The following is a 26,191-nucleotide window of genomic DNA, read 5'->3' as shown; positions in this document are numbered from 1 at the left end:
TTACCACAAACAAGAACCCTAGAACCCAAAGTACCACTGGGCTAAAGGTCTGGTTATCACAAAATTTATCAACTTTGGGGCAGCTAGGTCCTACACTAAGAAAGGCAATAAAACCCAAGTCCAAATAGCAATACCTATGCAAACTTAAAGTTTAGTGCACAGTGTTCTGTGGTCTTATTCATACAGCACTCTATCTGTAAATGTAAATACTACAAGTAATTATGCACCATATACTAGAGAGTGATACAAACCACTTTACGGTGTCTTTAATCAAATGAAAAAAGTGTATACGGCTAAGTCATAACTGAAAACAAAGCGATGCCCCCGACTTTTTAAAGATGCTGATTCTATTTAAGAAGCAGATATGTAGTTATGTAAAGAAAGCAGCTCTGGGAGAGGCCGCCAAATATGCAGGGCAGCTGAACCCAGCAGGATGGGAACAGGGTTGGACAGTAAGGGCAGGAGTCTGTAGCCCTGGCTGTGATGCCTGTGGGCAGTGGTGGCCCCAGCAGACAGGCGCTCTTCCAGGTAGCTCACTTCTACTTGTTACCCACTGGCCCGCTACCTCCGACCGACTGACCGAGAGCCACAAGACACATGCTCCTAATAGCGTAGTTAGTGCACGAGGCAGGGCCTCTCTGGCTTGCTTCTGGTGCACTCTTTAGATAGTGCATGGTCATCTCTCTCAGTACATCCCCTATGTGGTTCAGCACCTGCCTCTCACATGGACATAGGCGCTGACCTGTTGGAACTCTAATCAAGGCACCACCTGGTACCAACCACACACTGCACAGCCGAAAAGCAAGCTACACTAGAGCTGACTTGAACACTGAGACCCTTCCACGTTTCTTATCTGAGTGTGGACTGGAGAGAGCCCTGTGGAAACATGCAGGAGAGTGGGGAAGAGGACGGAGCCTAAAGGACAAATCCTGCCTGGTTTTCCAGTGGGGACAGTCGTCAGAATCCCCCTGGGCACTAAGCTACTGCAGGGCACTCTCGGCCCACCCTCCTGTTCTCAAAGCTACTACTCTACTGCCAGACTGTGGACTGCCAGAACTTGAGGGCAATGTTTTGGGAGCTTTCTCCTTCCAGCAGTTCAAATGCTATCCCGGGAAGACTTTCCATCTTGCGGCTCTAGGCACACTCAGAAACAATCGATAAGGGAAGAGTCTAGGACGCAGCCCTCCAGCTAGCCTCCCTTTTACACGGCAGTCTAACCAGTCACATCTCTTCTTGACCAGTGTGTCTCACACTTCAGTGGGCATCAAAATCATCTGACGGGCTTCCTGAAGCCGGCTCCAAACCCACCACAGAACCGAGTCAGGAGGCCTGCAGCAGGGCCAGGAAGCTAAGTTCTAACAAGGTCCTAATTGTCACTCTGCTGCTGCTTCTTGGAAACAAACTTCTGGACACACAGCCGCCAGTGAGGATTGGTAACTGTTCTCACCTAACTGTATCAGGACCATGGTGAAGATGTCACTTCACTGCCCACCCCCAGCCTGGATAAGCACGAAGGATGCCTGACCACAAAACCCCAGCTGAGGTGCCTTGAGTGCATGTAGTCTTATTTAAAGCAAACTACAAGCTGACTGTATCACTCTTACCATAAAAGTCTTTCCAATGGCGGAGACCACATATCCATCAGAGTTGTTGAGTGGGTTAAGATTAAACACAAATCCAGTGTTGGGATCCCTGATGGAGCAAGCCTGTTAGAAACAAGAAAGGGAAAGAAATACATTCAAACCAGGAGCAGAACAAACATGCAGGCTCCAGAAACCCACAGCTGCACTTGCGAGCTGTGCTTGCCACTCACTTTAAACCTCTACAGGAGCAACAGTGTGTTCATGCACTGTACCAGTGTGGCATGTGTGCACCGAAGAATGGAACTCGCCTCATGAATGCTAAGTTACTACAACACCCAAATAAGACCACTGTTAATCCTAAGGCAGGTGGAGCTACAGCGACCTAGCTGTCGTTTTTTACATTCAAAAAATAAATAAAACTGAAGAATTCTCTCTCATTGCAATGAATACACCTATGGGATATAATTGGGGCAACTCATGGACAATTGCCTCCCTTCTTCTAAGTGTGCCCTCAGGCTCCAATGTCCATAAAGTATAGGGTAGCAGTCAGAGCCCTAACCATGGACAGGGTGTGTGAGATGCCTATTGGCCCTGACCTAAGGTCATCACGGTTGTGTATCAGTCCAGGTGTCTGCTGCCAGACTCTGTAGTCTGGTAAGAAACCAGAAGGATGGGGTGTGAAGCATGTCCCACCGTAAAGAATGCACACACACTACCGTAACTACAACTCACTGCAGTAGCCCAGTGTACCGCTACACTGCACAGGACAACGTGAAGCCAGGAGAAGCAGCCCAGACAAGGGCAGCCAGCAGTGGAAAGATGCCAAAAGCCAAGGGCCTCCAGCAAAGGATAAGTCATCTACCATAGAGACATCAGCATGAGGCACTGGGCTACCCACTGCGGGACAGGGAGGGCACAGAAGACATCCACGCTTTATTCTGTGGGTGGGGTCCCAGCAGAACGCATGTGCTAACTCTAGGAAGGTAAGGTCCCAGCAGACACATGGGCTTTACTCTGTCAATGAGATCGCATGAAGCATGGGGCTCCATCCCGTGGACAAGGTTATAGACTTCATGGGTTTCACTGTATCAGATACTGAAATGTTCTGAATGGAGAGCCCACTAGGATGCACTGGCACGGGGAAGGGACAAGAGGGTTGTAGGGAGCGGTGGTGGTGGTATACACCTTTAACCCCAGCACTCAGGAGGCAGAGCCAGTGAGTCCGAAGTCAGACTGGTCTACAGAGTGAGTTCCAGGACAGCCAGGGCTGTTACACAGAGAAACCTTGTCTTGGAAAACCCCCAAAAAGAGGGCTGTAGGGAGCAAGGAGTAAAGCTGAGGGTCCTGGAGATCTGGGTGCCAAAGTTAGGGAGGATGCAAAGGGTGGTGACTGGAGAGAATCGGAAAGCAGGGTAGGAAGCAATGCAAAGCCAGCCTCAGCAGGAGCAAGCTGACAACATACATACCTGGTCTGCATCAGTGATTGTCTGAATAGGGCAAGCAGCCTCTGTGTTCCACAGGAAACTAACCACACATTCCCAGCTGTATGTGAATATGGGGTGGGTGTTCTGAAAGGTCACAGGGCAGAGAGAAATCAGGAGGACATCACCACAGCTGAGGAGCACTGACTGTCTGCAGTAGGTCTGCGCCTCCTCCCTGGGGCACAGCGTTCTCCCAATCCCGTAGGAGAGAGAGGTCCTTTCACACGCATCTGGGCTCTCCCAGCAGACAATGGGAAAACTGGGATCCACACGGCTTGAATCCAAGCCTGTATACCCAGAGTCAAAGCAACCAGAAAGCTGCCGTGCATCATTGTAGATAGCAGCTGTATTAAGGCTTGTGTGTCAGGGAAAGGGCTAAGAGGCAACAGGAAGGGCCACAAGCAGAGCTGCTAGGTGGGGCACATACTTTGTTTGTGACTCAGGTGCTGATTACACAGATGTGCTAATTTGGGGCTATTACTGGCTTCTAATTTGTGGGTTTCAGTGAGAAGTCTCCTCCATGAGAGAGCTGAATTCCATTCCTTGAGTGCCACCTCTGTCACAGGCAGCAATGGCTCACTCGTTAGTTAGTGGAACAGCGCACCAGAGAGTACATGGAGAACTTTACTGGTATTTCGTAACTGATCTCAGCCCATACCCACATACCAACACTCTCCACCTGTAGGCCCCACCCACACTCTCCTAAGAGCATAGCAGAGGTACCCTGGTTCCCCACGGTTAAGAAAGTTCCAGGCTTCAGCCTGTGGTACACTCTGTGAACCTGACCTTCTCTTACTTCCTTCAGTAGTCTTGCCGGGGCATAGACTGTACACCAGGCCCACAGGCATGCCCAGCTCGGCCACTGTGGGAAAGTACTTGGAAAACTAAGAAGGATCTAAAAGAATTTTCTGGAACTAAATGGCATTATCTAAATGTCGATGATAGGACTCCCACACATGCAGGGTAAGGGCTGGCAAGAGCAGCTGCAAATGAAGCCCACAGCTGTCCACCTAGTGATCAGGCTCATGTAGATCAAGGGAGTGTGTCTGCAGCCCCTGGATTGACACTGTCCTGAGCGACCACTGGCCCAGGCTCAGCCAGGCAGTCATTTCATACCCTTAGAGATCTGAACAGAGGAGGACAAACTTCCTGTCTGTGGGATACCTGGACACCAGGCCTCACATCCACTGGACTGGGCTCCAGCAGAAAAACAGGAACATCCAATTCCTGTCAGCAAGTCAAACTCAAGACTCATAGCAAGTTTCAGGACAGCCTGCGACCCTGAACACCGCCCCCCCCCCCCAAGAAAAGCAAAAACAAGGGAGGGAGGGAGGGAGGGAGGGAGGGAGGGAGGGAGGGAGGGAGGAAGAGAGGGAGGAAAGGAAGGAAAAAAACTAGCAACAAGAAGTTTTGGAAAATAAAACTTCTAGATATAAGACAGGCACTACAGCCTGCACGTTTAACCCCAGCACTCAAGAGGCAGAGCTGCAGGAGTCCAAGGCCAGTCTGGCTAGCCAGAGCCACATAGTGAAACTCAAGTCTCAAACAAACAAAAGCTGACCAAAAAAAGTTCTAAACACTTGATGACAAGTGAACAACACTAATGATGGACAAAATGTTCTTGGTAACTAGAAAATGCCTAAAATGACTAATTTTATGCCCTAATATTTTTATGCAAATTTTTTTACAAGTATAGAATTGCACACACTGGCCCCCCAGTGTTTTTCTGCAGGTCTTACACACCCCTGCGCAGCACTCACCACGATTCCCCGACCACAGACAAGATGGATCCTGGTGCCATAAGTGGTTAGCTGGCCATCGCTGGTGGTGCAAGCAGAACCGTTCACATATTCTAAGATGAGGCTGCCACTCTCCTCCACCACAGGGCCAGTCTTTGCAACTCCCAAGTTACTGATGGATACAGTCTCAGCCAAGGAGCCCTGCAATAGAGTGTGCATTAGGCTTCTCCTGGAAACAGCTGGCTTTATTCCTCAGGAGTCAACTTGCTACTCGCAGTAATTAGAGCCTATGAAGTCACCACTAACAATTGTGTGAGCGGGCAAACAAAACTGAGGAAGGCCTGAGCAGAAGGGGCAGCTACATTCTGAGGCTGCTGCTCTGGTCAAGAACACATACCCATGCAGATACAGCCTCAAATGCCTCTGAAGCACCAGAGCACATCACTAGCATGTGCTAACAAAAGCAAATCCTCTGCCGGGTGGTGGTGATGCACACCTTTAATCCCAGCACTCGGGAGGCAGAGGCAAGCGGATCTTTGTGAGTTCAAGGCCAACCTGGTCTACCAAGAGAGATCCAGGAAAGGTGCAAAGCTACACAGAGAAACCCTGTCTCGGAAAAAAAAAAAAAAAAAAAAAAAACAACCAACAACAACAACAAAAAAGCAAATTCTCACACTGTTTCTGCAGAAGTCAACTTCTGGAGTCCATGTACAACTTTCATGGCCCACCACATATGAGGACCACAAGGAAATGTACAAAAGTCCTACCAGTGAGAGAAATCGACCACAGATGAAGTATTCAACAGTCAGAGTGACATGGACCCATGCATCATTCACTCCCAAGCAACTCTTCCAAATCCATTTTTTACACAAGTAATCCTGGAAGACCTCTGAGTGCTGAGGCTATGGATGTCTACAGAATTACTCGGGTACCTGAATTCAGGCCAGACATAGCCACTCAGAGCTTCCTCTGCCATGTACTGGATCAAAGGTGACCAGTGGACATTTTAAGACTGAACAAAGACTCAAAGCCTATGCAGGAGGCTCATTTTCTGCGGCCACTCTCCTCAGAGGCTTCAAGTGCACAGCAGGACTGCCCTCATCAAGAGCTACAGAACTACCTTCACACATTAAGCCTCAGAATAAGAGAGAGAACATTTGCCTAGCAAGTGCAAGGCGCTGGGTTCAGTCCTCAGCTCCGAGGGAAAGAGAGAGGGGGGTGGGGGGAGAACATGAGAATGTCAGACACACCTCATTCTTTTCATATCTCATCTGGCAAACAGATGCATATCGATCACAGCCTGGCACAGGGTTCAGAGGCCGACACACATTGATGTAGTATTTCCTCCGTGCAGTATAGTCCCGAGAGTTTTCCATGGCATACCAGTTTCCTCCACGGCCGCCTTCAAACTTCACTAGACTAAAAAGTTCAACACAAAGGTATGCTTTTAAAAATCCGAACCAGCTGAGGCTGGGCTGTTTATGTTTAGTCACTAGAGAATTAAAGGCATTCTCAATAAAGACACACTTGAATCAAGCTATAGATGGTGACTGACCCACAGGACATGTCATAGCATTGACATTCTGACACCCTGCACGCAGAGGACCCTTCACTGAGCTACTATTTTAAACCTGAAGCTGCACACTGAACCTTCGCTGTCACAGAGGTGACGAGGTCAGACCACATCCGTCTCCTTTCTGCTCTGTCTCTCCTGGCGGTGCACCCTGAGGCCAACACAGTACCTATCACCATCAGCTCAACCATGTGCTCACCAATGGCCACACTTGAGGAAGGGCCAAGGCCAGCCGCTGGCTCTGCTCACCTGGAGAGGTCATACTGTTCCATCATGGAGGAGTCTGTCACCATGCACTCCAGGGGTTCTTCTGGGCAAGCATAACTGGTATACCACCGGAAGTTGTAGGTAGAGTTGTCCTCTTCCTAATCCCAGAACAAGAAAGAAACATGAAAGGACAGCATGGACGTCTCCATCTGGAACATCTTGAAGACCACACAGGGAACCCTGGTCCCTAGCTGAACACTACAGGGAGTGATACAACCCTCACGCATGTGCACAGCATTGAACCCCTGGAGACATGGCTCAGTGCAGGGTAGCTCTTTGTCCCTTCCTTGCTCCCTTGTGCTTCCTGGCTGTGAAGTAAACGGCTGTGCCCCACCTCTCGCTGTCAGGCCCACAGCAATGAGTCAGCCAACCATGGACTGAAACTGGGTGGCAAAATAGTCCTTTCTTAAATGAAACACCTTATGTGTTTGCACTAGTATGCACTAGAACGGAAAAAGGAAAGGAGAGAGTATGCAAACAGCTCTTTAAAAAATGACTTTAAGTCATGAAAGAAAGGTTGCTTTCTCCATCACCTTTCACAGAGCTAAGAAGATGGCCTTGTCAAAAACTATAATGGAATCTGGCCGTGGGTAAGGGAAATAGGAGGGAAATTTTTTTAAGCCTTTGCATGTTTTCTAACAGAACAAACAGGGCTGGGGACTAGTGTTAAGATAGATGGGTCTTTGAATAAGCAGCTTAACAAGTGACTAAACACCACCTGGGCACCCTGAAAACTGCAAAAGGACTAATTACATGACAGTTTGGCCAAAAGACCAGACTAACAATAATAGCTCAGTTTCTACTGACCCAGGTCTGCCCAGGCAAAGTGCCCAAGACCTTTCCCACCTGATATTCTGGGAAGCCCACTCCAGCATCTCGGTCACATAGAAAGGTGATGAGTGTGGCTCTCGGTGTGTGCTTTTCGTTGTTATAGGGCGTGCCATCCTTGTAGCTCAGCTTGATCATCCCATCATAGTAAGAAAGCTTACTATTACTCAGCCCCAAGTTCCAAGACTTCTTATCTCTAAAATGAATACAGAAATGTCACTTGGAAAGTGTCAAGGAGCAGGAGCTCTCCAAGGCTGCACAAATCGGAGCAAATGCATGCTCAGGACCAAGATACTGCAATCCCTGGGAATCTCATATGCAGCTCTCTTGACTGTAGGAGAAAAAAGGTAAAACACACACACACACACACACACACACACACACACACACACACGAGCCCAACTTTCTCTCAGCACTACTGGCTTACAGTGCAACTCAATTCATTACAACTAACACTACTCAGTAAGGAGAAATCATACATAAATATGCAAGAACTACAAAGCTCAAAAGTTCACAGAAGAGGGCATCAAATATGCCCAGGCCACTCTCCATCCCTCGGGTAAGGCTTGCCCCTTCTCTGGGAAGTTCAGCTTGCAGTTTTTCTGATGAGGTCTCCTGCTCAGAATTTAAATGCTTGTCAAGCAATCGTGTTCATGGGAAACCTAGCTATTCCTTAATGAAGTACTTACTAACACAAAATACCAGAGAACAAAGCCAGAATGAGAGATCACTTGCCTTTTTGCTACCTGGCAGGCCCCTGAGTTTGGCTGACAGGGCTGCACAGATACAGGGCCACAGACATTTATGTAGAAGTCATACTTCTCTGTCCCAACTTTATAAGCACCATTCTTGTTTGTGAGGGGCGACAAATCAAATGAAAACCCTAAAACAAAACAAGGGACACACATCAGGCCAGTCAGAACACCAGAGCCGGGTGACGACAGACCAAGAGACACTGAAGAAGGACGGACCCTCCACCTTAACCTGCATTCCTGCAGCGACTGCCATCTACTCCTTAGACGCTGGCCTCGCCACTGCCCTTTTTCATTGTGCTGCATGCAGCCCTATTCAAACCTGCAACTCCAGGTCTCACGAAGAGTATATCCAAGCAAGATGACCGGACTATGAAGGCCTTCTTGTAAGGTCCCCTAACAAGGGCGTCTGGCCTAGGAGTCATACAAGTCTTTCAAATGTGTGTGTGGATCCCCTTTGGCTCAAGTAAATCCAGCCCAGCCACAAATCCAAGATGGGCCCTGCCACAGCTTAAGCACACAACAAAAGATGCTTAGAATTCTAATCAAGTGGCATTAACAGCATTCTAAAGCAGGTTACCTCTAACAGTCATAGAAAGTGTTTAGCAAAAGCTATCTGTGGTCCCAAGTTACACGAGACAACAGAGGCATTGCTGAGGCACACACCTGCCTGGGCATCAAGGACTGTGCAGTTCTCTCCCTCTGTCTTCGACAACACACAGGCGGCAGCAGTGTGCCACTCAAACTCATAGAAGCAACCATCAGGTCCAGTAGTTCTTAGCACTGGGGCACTTTCTAGATCACCTGTCAATACAGAAAAGGGAGACAGGAAGAGATCAACACTAATCTGTTAGTTCTAAGAATTTTCCCAGGTCTAGCTGTTTTAAAAGCCCTGGGAAAGACAAGGTTACAAAATGGTCATACAGAGCCAGGAATGTGGTTCATTTAGTGGAGTATTTGTCTAGCGTGCACATAGCCCTGTGTTCAATCCCCAGCCCTGCACAAAGCAGGCCTCATAGCACACACCAATCTAATAATGCCAGTACCCAGAAGGTGGAAATATGTCCTAGCAAAATAAAACAAGAAACAAAATAGTCCTAGTATGTGACCTTCTCCCATGGCTGGGAATTTATACAGAGGAGACTTTACAGGGTGGATATAGAGAGGATGTGAAGCAGCCGAACTCCCAGCAGTGAAATGCTTTAAAATAGTAAGAATGTGCTGCGTCAATAGGAAATCCCTGGAAATTATAAATATAACTGTGAAGCATAGAATACACAGATAAGGGCATTTTGAGAACACTAAATACATGCACAGATGCAGATCTTAGCAAAGAGTGCAGAAACTTATCAGCTCAGTGAGAGATAAGCACATTTGAGATGGTGAGATACAGGAAACATTTGAAGGTATTTATGACCCTCTGGAGGAAGTTCAGCATTCCACACCCTTATCCTCTCTCAGACCTTAAGAACAGAATGTCATGCAGAGACTCACGACTCCTCTGGAAAATTTCAACACAATTCCCTGAGGACAACATATGGTTTCTCCATTTCTAGGCTGAAATCTGATCGACTTGATTCCCATCAGCAGAGACTAAAACCCGGGGAGGGGGGGCTCAGCACTGCCCCTTCCATCCCACCCCACTGCAGAGAGGATGGAGAATGCGCACAGGCCTCTTCTGTGACAGTACCTGGTTTGCACACGAGTGTGATGTTAGTTGTTATTTTCTTATCACTACCACAGTCATCACCATCAGAATAAGAGAGCTGTATGTGTCCTTTCTCTTTTGTAGGAGGAGCGACAAATTTTCCAAGGTTTTTACTTCCATTCTTATCTAGAAAAAAGAGAGAAGGGAACAGAAGATGTGCTGGAAAAGTATCATCATGTAGACATTAAAAGTTATACCAAAACTCGGCCAAATGCCATTAGGTCACCATGCTCTCTTCTCAGCCCACCTGACCGACTGGGACAGAAACAGGTTTTCTTGAAAGAAAAAAATAAACATAGTCATCTAAGGCCACCTCCTGCCTTAGCAGGGACAGGCAGGGACTGACATGCGGGATCCCCCAAAGGCACCTTAGGGACAGGCTGGTATGTGTACCACCACCATCTGTAAGAAACACTATTCCACGTTCAGAGCCTCAGCTACCCTGAGACACAGACTGATGGAGAGCACAGTCAAACCGCAGGCTTTATTCACAACCAAGCAGAAACACACACATGTGGCATCCACACTGAATTACTGGTCCAGATGCTTTTCAAACATGTTTATGCCTGAGTCCTTAGTAAGACAAGAACAGACTCCACTCACTTTGAGACACATCTCTGGTTCTGAACGTCAAGGGTGATACCCAAAATCCAACAAGCCTCACTAAGTCCTCGTCTATGTTCTTCATACAACAGACTCTTTGTACCCTCCTCCTGGCATTTTCAAAGTGTGCCTTAACTGACACACACAAAACCTCAATGTCTCTTAGACAAACACTTCTGGGTGATACGCAAGAGCAACAGTGACAGCAAGAAAGAACCCCAAGACATGTCGCTCAGCTGAAGGCTCCAGTGGATATTTGGCTTCCCCAAGCGTGTGACCAAGAGCTGCTAAAAATTCAAAATTAGTTTTACAAGTACTGGTAATAGATTATTATTCTTCAGGTTACAAAATGAAGACAGATGGTCGAGCATTTTCCATCATGGCTCTTCCTGATTAGTTACACCTCTGCCGACCACAGGACTTCAGGGTACACTGGTTCTGACACTGAAATTGTAGCATGCTTTATTGTCCTTAGTATTTACATCCAAAGCAGGAGGCTTAAGCAAGCCACATTCTAAGTCTCTCCCAAGGAAGCAGCTAGACTCCACACACCCTTAGAAAGAGGGTTCCCCTCTGCCGTGACTCACCCACAGCACACACAGCAGCATCTTCAGGACAGCGCCTGGCCTTGCCCTCCTGCAGCACTCGATGACAGACGTTGATGAAGAAATACTTCTTTTCTGATTCAGCCTGGCCGCCACCCACTGCTTCCCAATTCTTCTCTGATTCTGCAACCAAACCCAAAGTCCTTTAGTCCTTGGTGACTTTTTCCTTGTGGTCACATCTTAAAACAGTAACGAAGCCAAGGTCAGACAATCCTAGCACTCCCCAGAAAGTCATGGCGTCCTCACTTTCTCACTGAGTATGTCAGGGACAGGCCATTCCCAGTGTGCTTTCTGAAGAATTAAACCACAAACTTCTCCCACACCCTATAGCACAGAATCAAAGACTGAACCACACCACAAGGCCAGTGGCTGTCTGGAGCCTGGTGGAAGGGAACTAACTGGTCACACGCTGAGCTTCCGGTCCCACTAGGGCCTGTGCAGCTAAGAAAGCTACTGCCTCTTCTTATGCACAGGCTGACTGGAGAAGGACAGAAGGTCTGGCTCACAGAAGGTGAGGAGGATCCCACTGGCTCCAAAAACCAAGTGAACAGATGCTGATGGGGGGAGGGGGGCAGTGTTGGGTACTACAGATACAAGGCAAAGAAGAGTAGTCATGGGAATGTTCCTACCATCCCATAAACTAGTACTGCAGGACACACAAGGCTAGTTTATGGGATGGTAGGAATATTCAGATATTCTTATCTGAAATATCCCCTTGGCAAGTTAGCAGCCAACACTTAGATGTAAAAGGCCATAGCTTGTCAGTGACAACACAATGCTTCTGGAAAGCTAGGTTCCCAAGTCCATAGCCTTGAAAGACAGTGTGTATGTCCACGTTTCCCCCCAACACTGGGCATTGGCTGGAGGGGGGTGTGGGCTGCAGTCTCCAGGGTGGGACTTTCTGAAGCAGCTTGGGAATATTTCAACTCTCAGCTCATAGCATCCTCTGGTCTATCTGGTTGCAAATGCTACAAAAACACTTCAGATTCTTCAAAAGCCAGGCTGTGGCACAAAGTCTGCTAAGTGAATTAATACACCTCTGCATTGTCCCTCAAGATCCTAGTTTGTCCTGTAACCACATTAAAACTTAAAACTTTTAAAGAAAGAGTGTTTCTGACTGCAGGTGCAGTGTGACCAGCACCCATGCTCCTGTCGCCATAACGGACTTGACTGCATCCCTTCTTGAACTATAAGCCGGTGGACACCCTTCCCTTGAAAAAACAAAACAAAGAACAACCAGAAAACTTCACGGGGCTATGTGTGGCTCGGAAGTCCAACACATGAGATGGAGGAAGGGGAGGGGTGTTGACTAGAGACCTCCTCCCACCACACTCAAGCTTTCTTTAAGATTCTAGAGCCTGGCAATCTTTCTGAAGCCCACATTGTTGGCTAGAACTACAAAAGTCTGCAGGGTTCTATTCCAGAGATTACAACTCTTTCCACATTGCAGAAACCCGCCCTTTCATTAGCACACATATATGGGATTCAACCACGGCTTCCTGAAGCTATTTTAACTCCTGTAGACGTTTCCTGTGTTCCTACAGCTTCCAGGACACTTAACGACGGAACCATGAGGATGACTAGCTGCTGAAGCAGTTAGCTGACACAGATCATTTACTATGGACCCTGAATTCCTCCAACAGCACTTCTCAAACAGATGAGCCCCCAAAGACAATGGGACACATAGCTCCGGCTGGTACTGATGCAAGGTGATTCTACCTTAGGAGATACAAAGCTACTCTAGAAATCCCCTAGGGAGGCATCAGCTCTCATCCTACCTCATCTACTCTCAGCAGGATGCCACCCATGAAGGTAGCTGCCAGTCACTAGCCCTGTCCTAGAGCTTTCCACATGACAAACGAACGCTCCAGTAGTCTCTAGGACGAACACCCTCACACTGACACACACTGTGCACAGCGCCACCCATGCTGGACAATCCTCCCAGATCTAGGGACCAGGAACATGCTGATCCCTTTTCAGTGAAAGCAAAGAGGCGGCCAAATAAAAGGCAGAAGCACTGGGTGTGGACATGATGGAGACCCAGCTCCACCAGCCTCCTTGGTCCCTGTGCTAAATGCAATCCCTGCCTCAAAAGGCACAGCTGGTCCCTGGGAGTTCTAAATGAGCTGGTGAGGTGGCCCAAGGCAACACAACTGGAAAAGTGGGGGCTCAGATGCAGGCAGTCCATCTCTTAACTCAGTGCTCCTCAGTGTTGGTGCTACTGCTAGAAGGGAGAGGGGCCATGACTCAGCTGGCAATTAAAGGTGTTTCCCCAACTATCCTGTGGTCCCCCAAAAAGGAAAGCAATACCTGAGTGTCGAGCCAGCACAGACAGGTCGTAACGATTTTTGCCATCCATGGCCCCGCAGAGGAGATCTTCCTTCTCTTTGACACAGGCATATTTAGTGTCCCACATGAAGAAGTAGGTGCAGTCCACTTCACCTGTGAACACAGGCTCTCCTCTCCCGTCGTTACCTACACATGCAATGCCACAGGAAAGCACATAACTCAGTGGTGGGGCCCAACGCAGGAACTTTTGAAGAGTCAGAGAAGAAGCAGAAATGAAGAAATCAGGATGAATGGCAGCCGGCTGGCTGGCTGGCTATCCAGGGATTAGAATGACTTCATTAAAGCTGGCAGGCCACATCACCCTCTCATCTTAGAGGAGTGGTACCCTACTGGCTTTCCGGAAAGCCAAGAGATGGAAAGAGAACATTGTGGGGTAACATGTACAAGGAAAAGAGGACAGAGACCAGAGCCCCAGTTCCAAGAGGACCGACTAATGATGAGCCAAGACCTGAGGTTCCCCCAACACCAGCACCATGGAGGTAAATGGAGGCAAACGCACAGACATCCTGTGCAGTTACTTCAGCTAAAGCATGGCAGCATCTCACACTACGCCACAGGTTCAAGGCACCCCCCCATGCTGTCGGCACCCACACTTGCAACCTGTCAGGACGTGTGTCTTAAGGTCCCCCTAGAGTCCACACCACCCTGTCCTCCGCCCACAGAGGCCCCATCCATTGCCCGGTACAGCACAGCCCTACTCTTCAGAGGCCACTTCTTCTGGGCCTAGGACTAGGCAAAGCATTGCCCCTCCCCTAGAAACCCTATCCCTCAGCCTTTCCCAGCTGGTGGACCACTAGCACAAAGCTGCCCTTTTTTCTACCCTTAGTTTTATAATCCCAGCTAGCTGCACCTCCCACGTGTCTGCCTGCATCCCTGAGGTGTGATGTCTGGGCAGTTTTATGTTCTGAAAGGGCCTTTGGCAATGAATTCCAGTCCTAACTCACTCAACCTTAGCTCTACATGGTCAGAGCCTTCAGTCTCCCAGGACTTCTCCATCTTCCTCTGTCCTCTGCTGACTCATCACTCCACCTTCCCAGCATCCACAGGGAGAGCAGCCTGTGCTTTAAGACCTCAGCTCAGCTGCAGTGAAGGCCTAAGCAGAACTACAGGAACACCCGACAATGTAATTGAAGCCAGAGGAGAGACCAGAGGAGCTGGCACCGGCCTGGTGTCTGCTGGCTGAGGACACAGAAGTAACAGCAGGCTTCACAGCCCAGGGATCAGGGACAGAACAGGATCCAGAACTCAGAGAAGTTGCCTAAGGCCCATCCCAGTAAGGATGGAGAGCAGAAGAAGGGATGTGGTGTGTGTGGGGAGGCACCCAACAACCACTCTATTTCTCTTACTCAGCCACAGGCACATCACAGCCCTACTGAGATTCCCCGTGACTTCACCCTATATGAGATGGAGTCAGCCTCTCTGCAACACATGAACTTTACCAGCCTTTTCGGGCTCCTATTTAGCCTGTCTAGGCAAGCAGCCACAGGCCTGATCACAGCTCCCTAGTCTATGCCTTTGAGGACCCCACACCCTGGGCCCTGCAGCCACTCAGGCACCAGGCCCACTGTCCCCATCCGCAACCTCTCCTCTTGGCTGTTCTCCTACCCCACTGACCTGGATGACCTACAGCCTCTCTGGGTAAGGGCAGATAACAATAGACTTTAGCTTTAGCACTCTACCCCATACTCAGCCATAAAAACCCTTATCTCCGTTTTCAGTCTGTTTACTCCCTGAGGACCATCTGTCACCCTCAGGCCCCTGTGGAGAGGGCCTTAGCAAACAGGCATGGAAATCTGTAAGCACTGTGAGTGATAAGAAAGAGCCAATCCAAGACTCCAGAGGAAGAAGAGCGCCCCAGAGAGCCCCAGCCCTCAGGGCCCTTTGCTTAGAAACTAGCAAGTTTATGAGAACTTAACTCCAGGCACAGTGGTTGCTCCCAGATCCTACTATGAATCATGCAGGAACCAGCCACGATCAAACCACCGGAGACTGACCATAGAAACATACAAAACAAACACCCTCAAGGAGCAGCCATGAGAGCGTGGGCCATTTGCACACAGATGAGAATGGAAACCAGGCCCAGTTTCAGGAAGAGAGCCCAGTACGGAAGCAGGTCGGCCAGGGGTGCCTGGGGCATAGCCAGAGGTGCTTGAACAAGACAGATCTCTAAAAACAGAACCTTATCTCTCTACCGGTGCCAGCAATGTCTGAAATGAGGACATGAAGAGCAGACAAACCAGTGACTCGGGGAGCCCTCTAGTCACCCAAAGGGAGTCATGCCTTCAGCTGTGACTCATCCAATAGCACCCCAAAAATACCCTAGTTCAAATTCTACCAATTTATCACTCTGGAAAAATTCTTATGACATGAAAGAAGTGGCACACACTTGAAGCTGCTAAATGAAGCCACCTCTGCTGAACGGGCCTGCAGCAGAATTCAAGACACAAACTCTCTTCAGCAAGCCCAGCACTGGGCAGATTCCCAAAACAAACACGGAGAGCAGAGGACGTTGGAAACAGGATGTATGTATGCATCCTGGAGGGGAGTGGGGGCAGGGAGGACATTCCTGTAACAAGAGAAGCCTGGGGACTGGAGGCAGCCAGGCCCAGAGGCAGCCAACTCACTCCCCTGTTCCGAATGGACTTCCAAGAAAAGACACACACGTACACATGCAAGCCCCTTACACCCACAAAACGGGGGCTGGGCAGCACACACTCACTCACCTGCGGTTTTGTTGCACTCAAAGTTGATGACACTCATTCGCTGGAAGCCGGAACTGCACTCATCACCTCCAGAATAGATCAAGGTGAGGTCTCCATCTGAGTACCTAGATTTTCGTGAACACACAGTGCTTTACTAAACCAAGAAACTTGAGGTTTCAAAAACTGCTTTGTTAAGCCTTTTGCACACCACTCACAAATCACTACTGACATAAAACAGCAGGCTCTCCAGCCAGCTGGGCAAGCGTCCTGCGGAAATGAGTTCCAAATGTTCAGGCTGTCGGCCTCTTGCTGTAAAGTAGTAAGGGACCAGAGAGGGGGAGGCCACTTTGCTGGCAGCAAAAGACTGCTTTTGCTGTCACTCTGGGACTTTATGCAACATGAATAATGTCCACACATTAAACAGCCTTGCTAGCATCTTCCAAAGGCACCATCTCTACAAGATCTGGTGTAAGATTCAATTTCACAAAACTGCCTCTTCTTACTGCTTTTGGGAAGCCAACTGCCAAGTTAAGGTCCTGAGAATTACGTTAAGTGAGGTTTTTAGCTCCTTAAAACTTGTATATAATGCTAATGCTATTTCATGTTCTCAAACTGCCAGAGGAGATTTTAAAAAGAAAAAGAAAAAAGAAGACTTATCAGAAACACAAATTCCAAAACAATAGCCATATAAACAGTTAACTACCTAAATTCCCTACAATATGGTTCTCAGAAACAATACATTTACAAACCAATAGTTCTAACAGATGTACTCTTATCAAAGGCAGGAAGCTGCCCAACTGCTCAGGGACAAATGGCAACGTGCCCAAGTCTCACAGGAAGGCTCGCTAGGCTCTGACTTTCTTGTGCTCTGGGAAATGGTAAGAGGAAGAGGGAGGGAGAGCCATGGGCCACAAGCACACACTTGAGACTCATCACCCACCGGAGTGTCTGGTTCTGGTGTCTTCCTGCTATTTTGACTTGAGTGGAGTCTGTCTTCTTCACTTGACAAACAACAGCATCTTTGTTATTACAGTGTGGGACCTTTGTGTTCCCACAGACATTCATAAAAAACGTATACTCTCTCCCGTCAGAAACATAGAGGGACCCTAGAGAAAGAACAAACAAGGGGGTGTTTGTTCACACCCGTCAGAAAGTGTGGCATTTCTTTTCAGCAAACCCAAACCCATCTCTCCCCTCTCCCAGCTGGGCTCCTCCTGTGAGGCACAGGACAGAACAGAGGTAGCCACACACATACCTTCCTGTTGGGCCAAGGGACTGAGGTCAATATTGATGTCATGCTGCTCACTGCTCAGGGAGCAGGTTTCACTCTCCAAGTAGTCTCTGTGGCAGGCGTACTCGGTGACCCACTCAACCTCATAGCGACAGTTGGAGTTGGCAGTGAGTTTGGGAATGGTGCCCTACAGGGAGCAACCAGAGAGTGTTAGAGGCAGTCCACAATCACACCTTCCATGTTCTGGGAAAGCCCAAAGACAGGCTGCTAGAACTTGGTATTTTTCTGTTCCTTGTTCCTGGCACATTTTGAATGTCTAATTCTATTTACTTTTACTAAAACTCATGTTGAAGGAGGGGGGCACATGAATGTGTGCAAGTGTGCTCACCTGTATGCACATTGGGAAGCCACAGGTCAACTTCAGATGTCTTCCTCTATCAAGTCACACCTTGTTTTTTGTGGGGTTTTTGCAGGCAGAATATCAGATGAACCTGGAGAGTGCTGCTCTGCTAGACTGGTTGGTCAATGAGACCCAGGGACCTACCTGTCTCCTAACACACCCAGCACTGAGGTTACAGAAATGGTATTTGGGGTTCCAACTAAGATCCTCATGCACAGAAAGCATTCTGCCCACCAGGCTATTTCAGCATGATCTAAAACTTGTTTTTAACCTTTTTTTCTCATTTGACTTGGAACAACTATACTCACTTGTAATCCTATGTCCTTTCTTTCTGATGACCATGAGTGACACACGTGCTTCGGTTAGCAAGGCCACTCTAAACTCTATCACTGGAGAATCAGTACAACCCTGGTAAGCATTATGGGTGGTTCCAAACTGTAGAGCTGAGGGAATACTGCCATGCAAGAGCACCATTATCCACTGCCCTCAGAACTCTGACCAGCTGCGGTCCTGCACACCTGTTATGCACGCCAGCACTTGAAAGGCTGAAGCGGGGCATTGCAGACTTAAGGTCTGCCTGAGCTGACCTACATGGCAAGACTCCCTCAAAAGAACAAAACCCAGGCTGGGAAATAGCTCAGTCAGTAAAGTGTTTGCTGTACAAGAAAGAAGACCCGAGCTGAGTGCCAGATCCATGGGACAAGCCATGTGTGACAGTGTGTACTCTGTAATCACAGTGCTAAGGAGGAAGCTTTCTTTCCAAAATCTAGCTGCACTGCTGCCTAGAGCATCTCACCAGGACTAAGATTCCATGTCTACAGACTCAACTGCAAAGCACACAGGAGCCTTCCTCAACACACACTCAGAACGCCAGAAAGGTATCCATTAAGCTGATAGCAACAGGAAAACGAGATAGAGGTGTTCAATGGTAAGCTGAGCCTTGACTGGCTTGTATCCCTGTGACCTCCACGCATATACCAAGCAGGCCAGTGACAGGCCTAAAATCAGAGCAAATCCAGGCTTGTTCAGCAGTAGAATTCAGCCCTCTTATTTCAACTACAAAAGGGAAGAAAAAAATTCAAAAGAAAGCCCTTCCTTTCTCACTTGACTGGCAGACCAACCTGGACAGACACCTGTGGAGATGACAAGTGACTCATGGCATTCCAAGTTGTAGTGAACACACACTTAGGTCAAAACAAAGACAAAATGGAGGCCCTCCTGCTCAGTGTCCTGACATCAGGATGTGCTGATAGCATCGTCCTGGGATCAGGTGACCCACACCAATCAGGGGCAGAGGCCAAAAGGTCTGCAAAGATAAGACAAGCCTCAGAAGGGTCATAAAAACCCAGGCTTCAAAAGGCTCAGCGATGCTGGTCTCCAATGTACCTCAGCACACGAGAGCCATACACGTACTCCAGCAACAAGAGACCCTTCAGGTGACCAGTCTCCCCAGATCTCTTGCCAATGGGCTGGCTCTGACCCTGGCGGAGTTGAGTGTCCGGCACCCTGGCTGGCCTGACTAAGCACAACTGAGGCCGTGTCAGTTAGCCTCTGACACCTTCAAGGGACATCTGCAGTGGAGCCAGCGTCCACTCGCTGTCCTGCCCACCAGTGGCTGTGGACGTGGGGGTGTGTGGGCACTGGGCCTTCAGACTTGCAACCTGCTTGGTGCCACCACGTCTCCCAACTGTCCACGAGTGAACTCTGCCTCTGGGTATTGGTGTCCTCACTTAGAGCTGGATTGTCAGGTTGTTAGATTTATTTCGTGTGAATTGTTCCCCCTCTTTTATGATGTATGAACAATAAACTATGCATCTGAAAAGGGCATCTGACTATCTGCCTCCCTCCAAGATTTAAAAACAGCTCACCAGTAAAAAAGCTGCTGGCGGCTGGGCGGTGGTGGCGCATGCCTTTAATCCCAGCACTTGGGAGGCAGAGGCACTTTGTGAGTTCAAGGCCAGCCTGGTCTACCAAGCGAGATCCAGGGAAGGCACAAAGCTACACAGAGAAACCCTGTCTCGAAAAACCAAAAAAAAAAAAAAAAAAAAAAAAAGCTGCTGGCATGCCCAAAGCCTGATTCTTAACCCCAGCCACAAGCAAGTAAATAAATACAATGAAAATTAAAAGCAGCCAAGAGACAGATTTATGGCTGTTTGAGTGAGGGATGGCAGGCAGGAGAGGAAATGGGAGCAGAGAGATGGCGACTTTCTCCCTACAAGATTCTCAGGCTTCAGAGCTAGGAAGACAGCTCAGTATGTAAAGTTATTCCCATGTCATTTTCATCTCTAGAACCCACTTTTTAAAAAGCCAGACACTGTGGTGCACGCCTGTAATCCCAGCACTTGGGAAGCTGAGGGTCCACAAAAAGATCCTGTCTCTAAACACTGGCTGCCACAGGCAGCTGAGGCTCTTAGAAGCCGTCTCCCTACCGAGAGTCCAAGGTCCCTGTAGTGTGTCACCCTTCCCAGCACCCACCCACAGGTCTCAAACACAGACACACAATCGTTTGGGCAAGTCTGGCTGAGGATCACATCTCAGAAGTCATTCAGGGATAAGTCACTCACCTCTCTCCGCTCAGATGGGCACACAAATGTTATCGTCACTGCAGGGCTGTGACCATTACAGAAGTCTGGCTTTTCTGCCTCTTCCTTCACATAACTCAGAACAAGCCTGCAGAAGCCATGTGGAGAAACTGCATTACAGAAGTGCAGATGACACGCCGATGCACATTTGGGGAATGGAGTACAGAGGAAATAATAAAATGGCATTGTTCTATTTCCATTTTAAAAAAAGCAGGGAAGTATAAACTTCAGAGTCTCTTCTTGTTGAAAGTCAAATGAATATGATGATCAGTATGCACACTAAACATCCTAAAGGAAGCCGTCTACATAAAGACCACTTTTGGAAGGGACCTAATAAAGCAAGATCAACACAGCTGAGAGGCCTAACACATTTTTCTCGCAAGGTTACATGATCTCTCCCTATCAAAGAGCTTTATGTCAACCTGTCAACCTGTCAACCTGTGGCCCAAGGAAGCACTCACAGCATCAGCAGGCTCCTGTCTCACCTGTGGGCCATGCCCATATCTCCCATGCACCACCACACAAGTGCTGGCAATAGACCAGCCACGTTCTCTGCATGGCACCCTACAGTCCCTGAGCCCTCAGCCACCGCCTTGTCACTCTAGACAATCTCTCCCAACTCCAAATAGTGCAGCCCTGACCGACACGCTCCAACAGGTGATTCCTAGGCCACAGGGACATTAAAGAGGTTAACAAATGGGATCTTCATGCTATAGTTCTGCTGTTGAGAGGATATGAGAATGCAGACCAGAAGACGGTGTGAAGCGACAGGGAAAAGATGGCCTCTAACAGAACAAGGAGATGGGCCACACCAGAAACCAACCTGTGTTTGAGGACAGCCAGAGCTCTTACCCAGAGAAACCCTGTCTTGGAGGGGAAAAAAAGGGCGGGGGGGCCTTTCTGGAACTCTTAGTCTCTGAAATTGCAGCTGAGGAAATAAATTCCTGCTGTTCAAATGCCCCACTCTGTGGTATTTGCTTATGGCAATGTGAGCAAGTCGATACAGACACAGAAAACTCCCAGCTTTTTTCCAATTCAGGCCCTGCTTTAACAGTACAAGTCTGCATTCTAGTACTGCATCAGTTCCAACAGGTCAGAGAAAAAAGTCATGCTCCTGAAGTTGATGCCGTGGGCAATACAGGAACCTGTATACATAAGAGAGTGGTGGGGGAGGGTATGCACCGTGTCCCAGATAGAAAGAAACTGTGTGCAGGAGAGTTACCAGCAAACTGCCCCACCTATCTCTCCAAAAGAAAGGCTACAGATAACCTGACAAGTGACAGAAACTGAGCAGGATCAAGAATTCCAAGCTACTTTAAGCTACACGGCAAGACAGTCTCACAAAGCCAAATGAATGTCACCTAGTAAATAAAACAAGTGAGCACCATGGAAACCAGCTTGAGACAGGACAGCGACCAACCAGCCTGCTGAAACTAGGGTGTGCTTCCCTGGCTCCTAGAAGCCAGGTTCTTTCTGTTTCTCATCCTTTACCAGTTATTAATTGTACATAACAACAGGTCTCACAATGGCATTTTCACACATACACACAGCATACTTTGATCATGCCAGCACCCCACCACCAGGTTTCCATTCCCTTCCCTTCTCCATTAGTCCCCCTAAAAGGCAGACTCTTGCTGAGGACCTAAAATAAGCCAAGATGGCTACAGACTGACCTGTCCTTGCTCACTAGCTTCAGCCCCTCCTTGGGCCGGCCAACATCAAATGCCTGGTCTCCCTTCAGCAGACAGGCGGCAGTACCAGCAGGACAGGCTCTCAGCTGTGTGCTTGGGTCTCGAAGAGCGTCTGCAAAACATCACAGACCACTTTACAGCAACAAAGGCAGAACTCATGGGAGTCCTTATGTCCAGGCTTCTAAAACAAACAAAGGGGCTTTCACATCCACGCATCATGTTCTGGGATTCCGCATGAGCACCTTCCCACATAACATGTGGGCCAAGAAGCACCAGGCACTACTCTGCCTGGCACACAAGGTTGACAGACATTCCTTTGTCACCTGTGGTTACAAATGTTCACGTGTGCCCTTAAGTCTAACTTTAGCACTGTCCCCTTTTGAAGTTTAGATGCTAGAAAATGAGGCATTCTAGGGACAAGTTAAAAGACTGTAATGGAAAAAAGCCCCAGACAGGTCTGGGCGCATACCCTAAAGGATGACTCCCCACTTCCACTCATCCCTCCCTGCCCCCTCCTCCCGGTTTCCCCTTCCCAATCAGACCTTGGCCCATACTGTGTTTACTCCTCCACTAGATACTCCTCCTCCCCAGCCCTAAGCTCCAGAAGGCAGAAACTTTAGGATGATAAAGGCTCTGATTAAACCACTAAAGTAGCCAAGCCATAGGAAATTTTGGGTTTTTGGTCTTGTTTTTCGAGACAGGGTTTCTCTGTGTAGTTTTGGTGTCTGTCCTGGATCTCGCTCTGTAGACCAGGCTGGCCTCAAACTCACAGAGATCCACCTGGCTCTGCCTCCCGAGTGCTGGGATTAAATAAAGGCTTGTGCCACTGCTGCCTGGCCATAGGAAGCTTTGAAAACTACTGCACAAGCAAGGAACCAGCAGCACCTCCCCAGGACTTCAACAACTACCTCAGTCACAGTGGGAGGACACGCTGCCTCCTGCCAGCCCTCCAAAAACCCGGATGACTAGCCACGTACTTCCATACACAGCAACTGCTGTGCTGGGCTACTGCAATCACAGGGGCTCAATGTTGGATACTATGCCTCCTGGCTGCTCCCCAAACCCAACTGGAATCAAAACAGCTGCTTGCTTCCACACATAGCAACTGCCATGAGGGGCAACTACTTCAGAGAGCCTTGATGGCAGGCAAACTGCCTGCTTCCCAAAGGCCAAGGAAAGGCAAGTCAGTAAACAGCAGCCACAGGTCTACCGTAGACATGAGGCTTGAGGGACCTTCAAAGTTAGTGGGGGGCAATTTCCTGGGGCTGAAGAAGGAGCAGCAGAGGAGACACAGGACCACCTTTAAAGACCATAAAGGCTGTTTTCTCCCAAACTGCCAGAAAATTGGAAAGAAAAACTAAGGTATTTATTGAATTAAAATAATACTCAAGGGGGTTTGTTTTTAAGGAACACAAAATTTGTTTTCCAAATAGGATTTAAGGACTAGAAATGTCAATGTTTTCCAAACTGAAACATCACATTGTTGCAGAAGTTTATGACCTAACTGAAGTTATTGTAACCTCTCATGGAAAACCTGAAATCGCCACTGGTCACTGGCAGCCCTGGGTGGAGTCTAATTACTACTGTAAACTGTTAGTCAGAATATACAAGTAAGATGCAATGTGTCTGTATACAATATAAAGAACTGTAGATCACTTATATACCCACAACCCACTAAGTGTCACGTACTGAACTTGGTTTTTTTCCCCAAAATTTTTCTAAGACCAACATCTCATAAATATTGGAAAAGAAACATAAGGAAAACAGAAAAATCTGGCCTCTTGACTTCTTTCCTTCCTTTTTAAATTTTCTTCCTTGGCAGCACAATTTCTTTACGGCACAATTGCAGCCAGCACAGCAGAAAGACCAGTCCTGGTCTACAGGGCTCCCAGTGCTTGAGGCCATGAGGGGAGGCTTAGCAAGTAATAAATAAATACATAGTAAAACTGCACAGCGCTTCTGAGATAAAGGCCTTCATTTACAGCCTTTGGTTATCAAGGAAAGATATGCTGGCCTCTCACAGTTCTACAAAGAAAACCAGAAGTCATTCCCATGCCAAGCACACATCACAGACACATTCTCAAAGCCTGTGTTATCCCTCAGTCCCTTTTACCCAGCCTCCACTCAAAGCCACAGGGCTTGAATAAACACAGCAAACTGAAACAAACCTCTCCATGGAGCCCCAAACCCCCAAGTATCTGGCAGAGAAAACCTGCACAGAAGCAAATAGCTTGAGTGGGATTTGCAAGGTTGGAGAGGGGAGGATCAGACTTGCTGAGGGAGATGAATGCAGCTGTCTAGGACCCTTCAGGACAACAGCTTTCTTAAGAGAACTAATGGCGATGTGCATGTCAAAGGAGCCAGGGCATGTCATGACCAATCCCCACCCTCCCTCCTAAAAAGATTCTTACCTATGTCTCTACACACGTTGATGAACAGAGATGTGTCAGGATCAGAATCATCTACCAGGTAGGCACCGCTCAACCTGATCAGTGGGTTTAAGTCATGCTTCTTTAACTTGTCATCAAATGCATAGCAGGGTACCTGAGGAAACAGAGGACAAGTGAGCCAGCCTTCTTTTATCCCATAGCTTGGGGCTCGGAGATCACACACTTGTGATGGACACCACACAGCAGTGATTTCTATCCCTTAAGTACAAAATAAACATGGTTCAGTCAGGTGTGATGGCAAACCCCTTTAGGCCCAGCACTCAGGAGGCAGAGGCAGGAGGAACTCTGTGAGTTCGAGGCCCACCTGGCCTACACAGCAAGTTCCCAGGCCAGCCAGGGCTATATAGTTGAGACTTTGTCTCAAAAACCAGTTCTGTCTTCTGTACCATTTCTAAGGTCTTTGTCCCTTCTTAAGGCTGTGTGTCCTTAACCACCTCCTCTCACCTCCCATCACTCATCTTTCACCAGTCCTGGATCACTTCCTTCAGTATGCTACAAAATCCACTGCCTTACAAGTGTCTTTCCTTATTCCTGAGTCCCCCTCAGCTACCTTCCCATCTCTGCAGTTTAAGAGAAAAATCCCTCAACTGCCCTGTCCTTGGTCTCCTCTTCCTAGCACTGTTGTATCTGGTGCCTGCCCCTCACCCCACCAAAGCCATACCTGCCAGGTGAGTTGGCCTATTGCCAGACCTGAAGCTCATTTCTTAGGCCTGTGATAAATGATCATAGCCTGAAGCCTTTCATTCCCCTTTCCCTTTGATGCCTGTCCAGAGGAACCTGTTTTCTGCTGCCCCTGTGCATCCTGGAAACCTCGCCATCTTCTGACTCTAAATGCAGAGGAGGTTCTAGTAGGAAGAAGGCCCAGTCAGTAGAAGGCGCTTCCCACACAAGCCTGGCTGGAGACCTGTATTTAATCCCCAGAACCCACATAAAGGTGGAAGGTGTCTCTTCACAGCAATAGAAACCCTAAGACAGAGGCTTGAGGTATCCTTATTCCAGTCTCATTTACCACCGTTCTCTCACCTCTGTGAGCTAATGACTATTGTATAATAGATATCAAGGAGTCCACTACTGTCAGCAAAACCCTGTCCTTTGGAGTTTGACTCTTGCATAAACAAAAACATGCAAGTACCCAGGAGTGAAAAGGCCAAGGAGGAGCTGCTGATAAGGTTTTATTGGAAATTTCACAAAAAGAATATATCCCCAAATAATAACTCTCCTCCCCAAGCTGCTACTAGTCACGGTGTTGATCACAGCAACAGAAAGCCCGATGAAATGTTCTTAAAATTCACATTCTCTACAAACATTTCAAAGTATATTCCCTGTAAGAAAACTTTTTAACATTGTGTCTCTTAGATGGCAGGAGAGGGCACAACAGTTAGCTACATAACACCCAGCTCTCAAACCTGCAGGAAAGTTCTGTCCACTGACCCTTTTTTTTTCCCTAGACTTGACTTCAGAGATTTCAGAAAGAGCTAAGAGATCATATCAAACCCCACACTCTTCTACTTCACTTCAGAGTGGCAAACTCTAGCCAAAGATATCCTTAAGCAGTCTATCATACCCGCCCTGCTTCTCTGACCCAGGACTCTCTGATAAAGGGGTGAGGTGGAGGATCCTGTGACTGGAAGAAACAGGCAGGGGGGA

General features: G+C 48.2%; 1 protein-coding gene across 2 annotated transcripts in view; it reads right to left on the bottom strand.

Moving 5' to 3' along the window:
• The window catches only part of Igf2r (insulin like growth factor 2 receptor), a 93,385-nt gene that overhangs the window by 33,653 nt on the left and 33,541 nt on the right, over positions 1 to 26,191 (bottom strand). For both annotated transcript variants that reach the window (XM_036168579.1, XM_036168578.1), the window contains exons 5-21: positions 24,506 to 24,638; positions 22,077 to 22,206; positions 20,386 to 20,491; positions 17,446 to 17,608; positions 17,131 to 17,296; positions 16,212 to 16,315; positions 13,450 to 13,614; positions 11,122 to 11,262; positions 9,914 to 10,057; positions 8,890 to 9,027; positions 8,207 to 8,354; positions 7,490 to 7,667; positions 6,626 to 6,741; positions 6,054 to 6,222; positions 4,825 to 5,004; positions 3,050 to 3,151; positions 1,605 to 1,706 (exon numbers count right to left, since the gene is read on the bottom strand). In XM_036168579.1, the coding sequence (XP_036024472.1) occupies positions 1,605 to 1,706; positions 3,050 to 3,151; positions 4,825 to 5,004; positions 6,054 to 6,222; positions 6,626 to 6,741; positions 7,490 to 7,667; positions 8,207 to 8,354; positions 8,890 to 9,027; positions 9,914 to 10,057; positions 11,122 to 11,262; positions 13,450 to 13,614; positions 16,212 to 16,315; positions 17,131 to 17,296; positions 17,446 to 17,608; positions 20,386 to 20,491; positions 22,077 to 22,206; positions 24,506 to 24,638 (2,385 nt within the window). The remainder of the gene's footprint in view (positions 1 to 1,604; positions 1,707 to 3,049; positions 3,152 to 4,824; positions 5,005 to 6,053; positions 6,223 to 6,625; positions 6,742 to 7,489; positions 7,668 to 8,206; positions 8,355 to 8,889; positions 9,028 to 9,913; positions 10,058 to 11,121; positions 11,263 to 13,449; positions 13,615 to 16,211; positions 16,316 to 17,130; positions 17,297 to 17,445; positions 17,609 to 20,385; positions 20,492 to 22,076; positions 22,207 to 24,505; positions 24,639 to 26,191) is intronic.

The sequence above is a fragment of the Onychomys torridus genome, chromosome 19 (assembly GCF_903995425.1).
Source record: "Onychomys torridus chromosome 19, mOncTor1.1, whole genome shotgun sequence".
NCBI classification, from domain to species: Eukaryota; Metazoa; Chordata; class Mammalia; order Rodentia; family Cricetidae; genus Onychomys; species Onychomys torridus.
This window is presented reverse-complemented; position numbering and strand designations above follow the sequence as displayed.